The 12,360-nt window shown below is 39.7% G+C and overlaps 1 protein-coding gene across 2 annotated transcripts in view; it reads left to right on the forward strand.

Moving 5' to 3' along the window:
• The window catches only part of LOC118399754 (regulator of G-protein signaling 7), a 117,703-nt gene that overhangs the window by 73,004 nt on the left and 32,339 nt on the right, over positions 1 to 12,360 (forward strand). Inside the window, exons 3-4 of one of the 2 annotated variants that reach the window (XM_035796006.2) lie at positions 73 to 169; positions 875 to 946. In XM_035796006.2, coding sequence (XP_035651899.1) covers positions 73 to 169; positions 875 to 946 — 169 coding nt within the window. The remainder of the gene's footprint in view (positions 1 to 72; positions 170 to 874; positions 947 to 12,360) is intronic. The other variant, XM_035796010.2, reaches the window with a different exon arrangement.

Here is a 12,360-nt window from a genome sequence, read left to right on the forward strand (position 1 = left end):
TTCCTCAGTCTCTCCTCCAGACAATAATAATCCTATGTTATCTTAAATAATGTCTTCTCTCATTTCTTCCAGATGGAGGACGTAATAGCACGCATGCAGGATGAGAAGAATGGAATTCCTATCCGCACTGTGAAAAGTTTTCTGTCCAAGATTCCAAGTGTTTTTTCAGGTAAAAGTCTTGATTTAACTAAAGCTTTTGTGCTAATACATGGAGTATACCAAACATTAGGAACACCTTGAGTTGCATGGTGAACCATTCTTGATACACAAGGGAAGCTGTTGAGGTTGAAAAATCCAGCAGCGCTGCAGTTCTTGACACAAACCGGTGCACATGGCACCTACTACCATACCCTGTTCAAGGGCACTTCGATTGTCTTATCCCATTCACCCTCTGAATGGCACACATACACATCCATGTCTCACTTGTCTCAAGCCTTAAAAGTCCTTTAACCTGTCTACTCCCCGTCATCTACTCTGATTGAAGTGGCTTTAACAAGTGACATCAATAAGGGATCATAGCTTTCACCTGGACTCACCTAGTCAGTCGATGTCATAGAAAGAGCAGGAGTTCTTAATGTTTTGTATACTCAGTGTATATTAAAATGGTAATGCCAGGTAATAAGGACTTTTGGATTCTGACTGACTTGGAGTGCCGTCGGTGGTTCTGAAAACTAATTTACGTAAACCAGAGAGTAGACAGAATAATGTTGCAGGGAACTGTCCAGAGTTCTGAAAAGAGAACCTAAGGCTGAGTAACAAAAACTCACAGCTAAAAACAATGCATATGGAAATTGGAAAGGCTAGATAGCCTTATAAATGTGGCTTGTTCTCTATAACACCTTGTAAAAAAGTGGTATGCTTATTCCCTTTGCAGGACTGCAAACAACAGATATGATCTGGAATCGGCCAGGGTGTCTCTTAGTTGATATTATTCATTATACAACAGGTGGGTCTAATCCTGAATGCTGATTGGTTGAAAGCGCATTCCAGCCGGTGTCTATTTCACAAATTACCACGTGCTAAATCTATGACTTTAAAATGCCTATGTACTTTGTTCCATCTGACAGCCCAATCCACTGTTTCACCAGCATAGGCAGGCTGAGATAAAATTATCAACTTGATCTCCACTATAAAAAGCATCGAGACATTATCTCACATTTCTTCCAGAAAACATTTAGTTTTCAACAGCGGAGATTTGTATAAACTTTGTTGTCTGGCTCTCCGACATTTGTAACATTGTTTCAATATTCAAATTCAATCTCCAAGTGTCCCATAGTAATGCACGTGTAGGGGTCAGGAGTCGGGATGAGAGAGAGAAGCAGGCAGTGTTTCTCAGTCAGTCGAAATCATGAATCAGCTGGCATCATTTTTATAGATATATACAAAGAAATGTCAATTGAAAAAATGTCAAACGAAACATGTGCAGCTAGTTTGCAGTCTTTCCAGCTTCAGTTTGAATTCATTGTGTTAGCTGTGTTGTTGGCTAGCTCCTCTGAACAACAGTGTCCTAATGAGAGAGCACATTTTCTATGCCAGGCGAAATCGTGCCTCATTAGCTCATTGTTATGGATGTATCCATATAAATGTCACTAGAAAACAAATGCAGCTACTGTTGCTTTTCTGTCTGCACTGTTTGACGTGACTGTAAGTTAGCCATAGTTGGCTAGCAAGGGATAAGAACATTGCCAGCCAGAATGGCAATGGAACATTTTGAATGAACAACTAAGTCGCGTCCATAGGTACAGAACAAAAAGACTGAACGACTGGGTCGTGTCTCTGGCAACCGAACAAATAGAACGAACAACCAGCCGGCTTGGGTAGCAACCCTAGATTTGTTTCGGGACTATATCTTCTGGAAGGATGAAATAGTATGAATTAATTCATCATAATAATGTTTTTAATGACCATCTGTCAATCATTATTTGAATATGTTGGTAACCCATTGTAACAAAGTGATAATGCCCTCAAAGGCGGTGTTTGGAGGATATATTGGCACGGTTTGGCGGCCCTCGACTTAATCTCAGGCCTATCAACACCCGTGCCAATATATCCTCTAAACACCGGCTTCTCGGGCATTATCACTTAAGTATGTCACTAGTGACTTTCCCCAGAGTATACAAACAGAACAGTTGATGTAATGCGAGTAGGGTTCCTGGAACAGTAAAGCACTCCGGGGCCGAGATGACTAAATGAATAGCACAGCCACAGGATGAATGGATGAGCTGTTCTGTTCATTCTTATTCAGTGTTGCTCAGCATTCGGTTAAAATGAAATGCCCTCTATTTAGTAATAGCTGCAGTTCAATAATGTGTTAATTGAGACACACATCAACTCTCCTCCAGATTTATTTGGACTGTGAAGCTACATATTTTAAACATGGCTCTATACTCCAGCATTTTGGATATAGGAAAGAATGTCACCTTTTTTTTAGGGTTTTTTCATACACACGGGTAACTGCCAAAAAAAAGGAAATTCTTGTGTAAATGAGGGATACAAAGTATGTTAAAAGCAGCTGCTTCCACACAGGTGTGGTTCCTGAGTTAATTAAGCAAGTAACATCCCATCTTGCTTATTGTATATAAATTCCCAGTTGGCCATTATTTTGGCTACCGTGGCCAGAAGAAGAGATATCAGTGACTTTAAAAGAGGGTTCTCAAAGGAGCAAATCAAATTAAATGTTATTTGTCACATGCTTTGTAAACTAACACTGAAATACTTACATACAGGTAATTTTCCAACAATACTTACTTACTTACTTACTTTATTGCCCCATGGGGAAGTTTTGTTGCAGTGATATTGGTGTGCAAAAGAGCAGAAAAGTAAATAAATAAAAACAGTACTATAGGAACATTAGCCCGAGTTATTTAGGAGGGATTTCACACCTGGCACAAATGATTGTCTAGTTCTGTTTTTCCTGCTGAGGGGTGCCCTATACCTGCGCCCATAGGGGAGTAGTTCCAAGTCCGAGTACAGGGGGTGGCTTGGGTCTAATGCAGAGTTCAATATAAAAAACAACAACATTGAAATAGTGACACGAATAAAGAGTAACAATAACGAGTCAAAATAACATAGCTACAGTATATACAGGGAGTACCAGTACCAAGTCGATGTACAGGGGTATGAGGTACAGTGGGACAAAAAAGTATTTCAACAGCCACCAGTTGTGCAAGTTCTCCCACTTAAAAAGATGAGAGAGGCCTGTCATTTTCATCATAGGTACATTTCAATTATGACAGACAAAATGAGAAGATCGGAGATCATCCGTTCACCTACTCTGCATCTCACAAAGACACGGCGGTTACAACCAAAAATCTCAAATTGTAACTCATCAGCCCAAAGGACAGATTTCCACCAGTTTACTGTCCATTCATTGTGTGTGTTTCTTGGCCCAAGAAAGTCTCTTCTTCATATTATTGGTGTCCTTTAGTAGTGGTAAATCTTCATAAAGGCCTAATTCACGCAATCTCCTCTGAACAGGTGATTTTCAGATGTGTCTGTTACTTGAACGTTGAAGTATTTATTTGGGCTGCAATCTGAGGTGAAGTTAACTCGAATGAACTTATCCTCTGCAGCAGAGGTAACTCTGGGTCTTCCTTTCCTGTGGCGGTGGTCATGAGAGCCTGTTTCATCATAACGTTTGATGGTTTTTGCGACTGCACTTGAAGAAACTTTCAAATGACTTGAAATGTCCCAGATTGATTTACCTTCATGTCATAATGATGTGCTGTCATTTCTCTTTGCTTTTTGGAGCTGTTCTTGCCATATATACCACAAACCTTGTCACAACACAACTGATTGGCTCAAATGCATTAAACCTCTTGGGCTAGGGTCCCACCTGGCCAACATCCGGTGAAATTGCAGAGCCTGAAATTCTAAATACAATATTCTTAATATTAAACATTCATGAAAATACAAGTATCTTACATCGTTTAAAAGCTTAACTTCTTGTTAATCCAGCCACTGTGTCAGATTTAAAAAAAGCTTTACAGCGAAAGCACACCATGCGATTATCTGAGGACAGCGGCCCGCATACAAAAGCATTACATACATTTTCCAACCAAGTAGAGGCGTCACACAAGTCAGAAATAGCGATAAAATAAATCACTTACCTTTGAAGATCTTCCTCTGTTAGCAATCCAAAGAGTCCCAGCTACATCACAAATGGTCCTTTTGTTCGATAAAGTCCTTTATATCCCCAAAAAAGTCAGTTTAGTTGGCGCGCTTGACTCAGCAATCCACCTGTTTCCCTCATTCAAAATGTATACAAATGAATCCCAAACGTTACCAATAAACTTCATCCAAACAAGTCAAACAACATTTCTAATCAATCCTCAGGTACCCTAATATGTAAATAAACAATACAATTTAAGACAGAGAATAGTATGTTCATTACCGGAGATAAATAACGCTCTCATCCACGCGCACCACAACACTACAGCCAAAATGTGAGCCATTTACAAAAACTACAAATTCTAGCTCATTTTCAAAAAACAAGCCTGAAACTCTTTCTAAAAACTGTTGACATCTAGTGAAAACCCTAGGAACTGCAATCAAGGAGGTATTCCTTTTATATTCCCATAGACAGCCATTATAATCAGTGGTGAGCTCAACAACAAACAAAAAAATTCTGGATGGATTCTCCTCATGTTTTTGCCTGACATATCAGTTCTGTTATACTCACAGATTATTTTAACAGTTTTAGAAACTTGAGTGTTTTCTATCCAATACTACCAATTATATGCATATCATAGCTTATGGGCCTGAGTAACAGGCAGATTACTTTGGGTACTTCAGTTATCCAAACTTCTGAATACTGCCTACTACCCCAAAGAAGTTAACCTCTTGAAGCTAGGGGACGCTATTTTTATGTTTGGAAAAATAGCGGTCCCAAAGTAAACAGCCTATTTCTCAGGACCAGATGCTAGAATATGCATATAATTGACAGTTAGGATAGAAAACAGTTTCCAAAACTGTCAAAATATTGTCTGTGAGTATAACAGAACTGATACTGCATGCGAAACCCTGAGAAAAATCAAACCAGGAAGTGGCTTCTATTTTGAAAAACTCCATGTTCTATAGCTTCCCTTTGCTCCATTTAAAGGGATATCAACTAGATTCCTTTTCTTATCCCTTCCTCAAGGTGTCAACAGTCTTCAGACATAGTTTCAGGCTTTTGTTTTGAAAAATGAGCCAGAAAGATAACATCGCGTCAGGTGGTCACATGAGTTTGCTCGTGCAACAGAATTTGGACAGCTATTGTTTTTCCCTCTCCTACTGATAAAGACATTTGCCGTTGATATATTATCGATTATATACAACCATGAGAATTGATTATAAAAAATGTTTGACATGTTTCTGTGGACATTGCGGATATTATTTAGAATTTTCGTCTGCGTTGTCATTTCCGCTCTTTCCTATGGATTTCTGAACATAATGCGCCAAACAAACAGAGGTATTTTGGATATAAAAATAATCTTTATGGAACAAAAGGAAAATTTGTTGTGTAACTGGGAGTCTTGTGAGTGAAAACATCTGAAGATCATCAAAGGTAAATGATTCATTTGATTGCTTTTCTGATTTTCGTGACCAAGCTACCTGATGCTAAGTGTACTTAATATTTTGTCATGCGATCAAAAAACTTACACAAACGCTTGGATTGCTTTCGCTTTAAAGCATAATTTCAAAATCTGAGATGACAGGTGGATTAACAAAAGGCGTGTGTTTTGCAATATTTTGTGATTTCCTGAATATTAATATTTGAGGTAATATTTGACTGTGGCGCTATGCTATTCAGCGGTTTCTGATGACAATTATCCCGCATAAGGGATGGGTAGCGTCAAGAAGTTAAGGAAACTGGTACGCTTGTCGATGATGACAGGTGTGTGGGATAATCAGCAGCCTGATGACCTAGAGGCTGGAGAGGGAGTATACGTGACAACGATACTGTTAACCGATATTAAACATTTTTGCTGCCTTTTAAGCATTCTAGTACAGTTAAATTGACCACTGTGTCCATGTGTGTGTGTTTACTAAGGCACTGCCTCTCAGTGCAAGAGGCATCACTACAGTCCCTGGTTCGAATCCAGGCCGTATCACATTGCGCCGTGATTGGGTCCCATACGGCGGCGCACAATCGGCCCAGAGTCATCCGGGTTTGGCTGGGGTAGGTCATCATTGTAAATACGGATTTGTTCTTAACTGACTTGCCTAGTTAAATAAAGGTTACACACACACACACCACACTGACCAAAAAGTTATTTTTTTGGCATTTACGTAAGTCCCCATTACCAGTAAAACATAATAAAAAGCTATTTCTTTCACTTACTTGCTGTGCTGTTTCATTATTCATTTGTTCAGTCGTTTCATTGTCAACCAGGATTTCCTTCCTTAACTTCTTGACGCTACCCATCCCTTAAGCGGGATAATTGTCATCAGAAACCGCGAACAGAAAGGAGGTATTTGGACATAAATGATGGACTTTATCGAACAAAACAAACATTTATTGTGTAACTGGGATTCCTGGGAATGCATTCCGATGACGATCATCAAAGGTAAGTGAATATTTATAATGCTCTTTCTGAGTTTTGTGACACCTCTGATTGGTTGAAAAATGGCTAGGTTTTTCTGTGGCTAGGCGCTGACCTAACATAATTGCATGGTGTGCTTTTACCGTAGTTTAAAAAAAAACTGACACAGCGGTTGCATTAAGAAGAAGTTTATCTATAATCGTATGTATAACACTTGTATCTTAGATCAATGTTTATGATGAGTATTTCTGTCATTTGATGTGGCTCTATGCAATTTCACCGGATGTTTGTTTGAGACCATGCATTTCTGAACATAACGCACCAATTTCAAATGAGGTTTTTGGACATAAAGATGAACTTTATCGAACAAAACACACATTTATTGTCTAACATGGAGTCCTGGGGGTGCCATCCGGTAAAGATCATCAAAGGTTAGTGATTAATTTTAACACTATTTCTGTCTTTTGTGACACCTCTCCTTCTTTGGAAAATGGCTGTGTGGTTTTCTGTGACTAGGCGCTGACCTAACATAATCGCAAGGTGTGCTTTCGCCGTAAAGCCTTTTTGAAATCAGACACTGTGGCTGGATTAACAAGAAGTGTATCTTTAATATGGTGTATAATACTTGTATGTTTGAGGAATTTTAATTATGAGATTTCTGTTTGAATTTGGCACCCTTTCACTGGCTGTTGGCTAGCATCCCACATATCCCAGAGAAGTTCATTTAGATAAATTAATTTAAGACCTTTTAAGGACCCACACCCTGTATATAATGCAACAATTTGTGACGAAACTATCAGTAGAGTTGAACATGCGATTGAACTAATTTGAATTTTCTCCGGTACATGAGAATTTAACGGTGAAAGTTATTTGTATTTGCAAAACGTCAGCCTTTTATCTGCAAAAAGTCTGTATGCTGGAAACGCACATATTATTTCATGCAGATTTTTAAATATTTGCATTAAAATCTGTCGCAAATTGGATGGAAACCTAGCTTATGTCTTGAAGTGTTCTGTTATGCGTAACAGATTTTGGAATGCTGTTCCTTTCATTCAAGATTTACAAAATGCCATTTAATTTCCCCATCAATCTCCCAATGCCTATCCACTATTTAAACTTACAGGTTGCAGGTCAATTAAGGACTGTCTGGTCTCATTGAAGCTGGGTAGGAATATCTTCCTGCCTATTTTGTAGACTGATGTTGGGAGGATCACTGGCAGAAATCTTAAAGCAATGTCACCTTGTGTATCTGGAGAGAAGAATGTTTAGTGAATAAATTAATTGTTTCAGGCTATAAATAAATGAGCACCTGAGACCCCACCAGCAGGGTCATTTCAAACTATACCTGCATTTCAGAGAGAAGATCTTGGCCCTGCTCCTCTCTGGGCTGGCGAAGCAAAGTTTTGTCCTTGAAGACTGTGATCTAGTTAAGTGAGTGAAAAACGATAGGGGTTGCAAATCCCAGAGTCCATGTGTGTTTCTGAGTAGGGTTGTGAGAGAGAGCTTTCAATTTCTTGCAGTTATGGGATATACATTTAAAATAAATTATGAATATAGTTTATTTATTTACTGTCCTATCATGATGGAATGGTCCACAACCCTATACCCTAGACACACACCTGAGCAACCCAAACACTAAGGAGAAGTCCTTAAATGTTTTATGTGCTTACTGTAAGTAGCCTATACGCAGCCACATCAGAAAGATGAATGTGATCGGAGACATACTAAAGCAGAAACGCCCCCTCAAGATTCCGAGCCTGCCTGGCAGGGTTGGTTCTACAAAACCAAAGCCCCCTGAGGGGAGAGCATAATATACAAGTCAATTCTCAAAGCTGCTAATGTGAACCTTGACGACCTTGTACCCAGCCGGTGGGGATTCCGGTGGGGTGCCCCCACCCAGACAGTGCTGGAAACACGAGCTGCAGTATCCCATGGGGAGGGGGTCACACATTCAGAGAGGGTACACATTCTTGTGGCGCTGGTGGCACAAAATCATCATATGTCTGACTGCACATAGATGCTTGGGTATATGGTCACAACATGTGACCAGCGTGTGGGTGTTTCAGGGGAAGGGGGTGTATCTGATCTCCATCACCTAGTACTTGACCATGGTTAATCAAATATCCCCATGTTTGCCTGTTTTTGCTCAATTTTGCATGCTTTCTCATACAGCTGCAACTGTATGCATTCATTAATCAAGTCCTTCCTTGAGTTGAGCTCTGGGATGGAATGACTGTTGAGCATCTAAGTTTATGGTTGTTTGCGGGGAAAGGGGTTGAGTGTGTGTGTACATATCCTACAATTGTTGCTGTGGTAGCCGTGCTGGTTAAGTGTGCCTTGAATTCGAAATAAATCACAGACAGTGTCACCAGAAAAGCACCCCCACACCATAACACCTCCTCCTCCATGCTTTACGGTGGGAAATGTGGAGATTATCCGTTCATCTCAAATTTGTACTTATCAGACCAAAGGACGGATTTCCACCGGTCTAATGTCCATTGCTCATGTTTCTTAGCCCAAGCAAGTCTCTTCTTATTATTGATGTCCTTTAGTAGTGGTTTCTTTGCGGAAATTTGACCATGAAGGCCTGATTCACACAGTGATAATGAACTGATCCTCTGCAGCAGAGGTAACTCTGGGTCTTCCATTCCTGTGGCGGCCCTCATGAGAGCCAGTTTCATCATAGCGCTTGATGGTTTTTGCAACTGCACTGAAGAAAATAACAAAGTTCTGTCATTTCTCTTTGCTTATTTGAGCTGTTCGTGCTGTAATATGGTCTTGGTTTTGTACCAAATATCTTGTCTTCTGTTTACCCCCCCCACCTTGTCACAACAACTGATTGGCTCAAACTCATTAAGGAATGAAATTTCACAAATTAACTTTTAACAAGGCACACTTCTTATTTGAAATGCATTCCACTTGACTACCTCATGAAGCTGGTTGAGGGAATGCCAAGAGTGTGCAAAGCTGTCATCAAGGCGAAGGGTGGTTACTTTGAAGAATCTCAAATATAAATCATATTTTCATTTGTTTAAAATGGGTTTAAAATGTAGAAGTCCTAATCAATCTGTAGTAAAGCAGAGCATTTTATCCTGAACTAAAATAGAAACGCAACATGCAACAATTTCAAGGATTTTTCTGAGTTACAGTTCATATACGGTAATCAGTCAATTTAACTAAATCTAATCTATGGATTTCACATGACTGGGCAGGTGGCGCAGACATAGGCCCACCCACTGGGGAGCCAGGCCCAGCTTTATTACAGACAGAAATACACCTCAGTTTCATCAGCTGTCCAGGTGGCTGATCTCAGACGATCCCGCAAGTGAAGAAGCCGGATGTGTAGGTTCGGTGTTGGCGTGGTTACATGTGGTCTGTGGTTGTGAGGCTGGTTGTACGTACTGACAAATTCTCTGAAACAATGTTGGAAATGATCATTTAAATCTCTGGCAACAACTCTGGTGGACATTCCTAGGGTTAGAGTGTAAATTGCACGCTCCTTCAAAACTTGCCAAATCTGTGGCATTTTGTTGTGTGACAAAACTGCACAGATTTGCCTTTTACCGTCCCAAGCACAAGGTGCAGCAGTTTAATGATCATACTGGTTAATCAGCTTCTTGAAATGCCACACCTCTCAGGTGGATGGGTTATCTTGGCCAAGGAGAAATGCTCCCTAACAATGATGTAAACAAATTAGGGCACAGAATTTGAGGGAAATAATATTTCTGTGTCTATGGAACATTTCTGGGATCTTTTATTTCACCTCATGAAACGTTGGACCAACACTTTACGTGTTGCGTTTATATTTTTGTTCAGTATATATTTTTTGTAATATTATTTTAGTTGTAGTTTTTTTTGACAAACAAAAACACACATTGACAAAAACAAAAGACAACTTAACATTTACAAACATATCCACAAACATTAATGAAACATGAATGACATCACACTTGCTCAGATTCACATCGGTTCCCACCGTATCCGCACCCAATGCCTCACCCTTTATGACTTAATATTGTGTTATGTTGTTCCACTCATCAGTCACTCAGTTGCACTAGAAATAGAAATAGAATACTTCCAAGTATTCTGGTGGACTTCACACGCTGGTGGCAGGATAATTATCCATAGCCCAACCTTAATAACCAAAAAAGCCATGCATGCAAGACGACTTGACCTGTCTGGTGCACACATATTTCTCTGTCCTTAATTTGATTGAAGGCCTCAAATCTGTATCTTTGCCTTGTAACTGACTCATTCTAGAAAGAGAGAAGGAACAATACTTGATCAAGATGAGCTATCTACTAGTTTAAAGCCATGAAGTATATAATTTGTTTCAAAGAATGAATGTACGGGCTACATTTATGAGAATAATACATGCATTTGCTCACCTTATCACCTTGAAGATTGTTGTGACTTTACTTTCAGTAATCTGATGACTATTATTTATCGAATCAACTAACTATGCTTAATTATTACACAATTAACTCATTAGGAATTTAGGGCACCACGAAACGGTTGTTAAAAGAGTTACCATTTCCCAAATTCAACACTACAGGACTTTACCTATCACATCCATAAAACTGTCAACGTATTAAATCATAACCTCTTATCATATCATCATTCTGAACCGTCATAACCTCATGCATCTGCTAAAACCCCAGCCTTACTCATGATTCAGTACTATACACATTTGTTTAATTATTCATTTACTAGCTAACTCAATAATAACACAGAATAAACATACACTTAATACATGAGAAAAAGGTCCCTAACGGACTGACAACATATGGCGGCTTGTTACACAAGGGGGCGGGGGGATTGGGGGGGAGAGAAAAAGGAACACATATCATTGATACATTTTTTAACTATTCTCATATACCTTGCACATCAACAGCCTCGTTACGTGTGAAGGCCTTTGTTCAACATTCATCTCTGTCGCAACCAGCCCTCCTTAGGAAGGTTGTTGGCCTTTCAGCGGCAAGCGTGTATGGCTCTGAGTGTCTGAAAGGCATCTACCCTTTCCCCGTCTTCTACCGTTGTTCACTCTGGAAGATAGCTAGCCAGCCGTGTCGACGGTTCGCATTGGTGATGAGCGTAATAAGCTACAGTGATTTGAGAAGAGCAGTACAGTAGGATGATTTGGAGAGTATTAGGATGATCCCCATTAGATTCGATTTTCTAGATATTTGACTTAGGACAGCTGGTCAGTCTTACCAGTAATTGTCGCTGATAGGGGAGTTTTCTCCTCTCTTCACTTCGTGTCAGTAGTCAGAGTTTGAATCACTTTAAACGCACAGCTGAAGCCTTGTGATGTTCTGGTCTAGTCTGGGAGGTTAGTTTATCTTCTTCACCTCATGTTGAGATTGACAAGCCATACAGATACCCGCCATGTTGTGGAGTCAACAGAAGTCAGATATAGCATTATATTCACAATATTCACTTACCTTTGATGATATTCATCAGAATGCACTCCCAGGAATCGCAGTTCCACAATAAATGTTTGTTTTGTTCGATAAAGTCCATAATTTATGTCCAAATAAATCTCCTTTTTGTTCACGTGTTTAGTTCACAAATCCAAATTCACGATGCGCAAGCCAAACGAAAAGTCAAAAGAGTTCCGTTACAATTCGCAGAAACATGTCAAACGATTTATATAATCAATAATGTTTCAACCGGAATATTCCTTTGTCTTTAGAAATGCAATGGAATGCAGCTACCTCTCACGGGCACACGCCTGACTGAGCTCATGGCACTTTGCCAGACCTCTGGTTGAAACAGCTCTCATTCTCTCCCCCTTCACAGTAGAATCCTCAAACAAGGTTCTAAAGACGGT

This window comes from Oncorhynchus keta, chromosome 2, assembly GCF_023373465.1.
Source record: "Oncorhynchus keta strain PuntledgeMale-10-30-2019 chromosome 2, Oket_V2, whole genome shotgun sequence".
NCBI classification, from domain to species: Eukaryota; Metazoa; Chordata; class Actinopteri; order Salmoniformes; family Salmonidae; genus Oncorhynchus; species Oncorhynchus keta.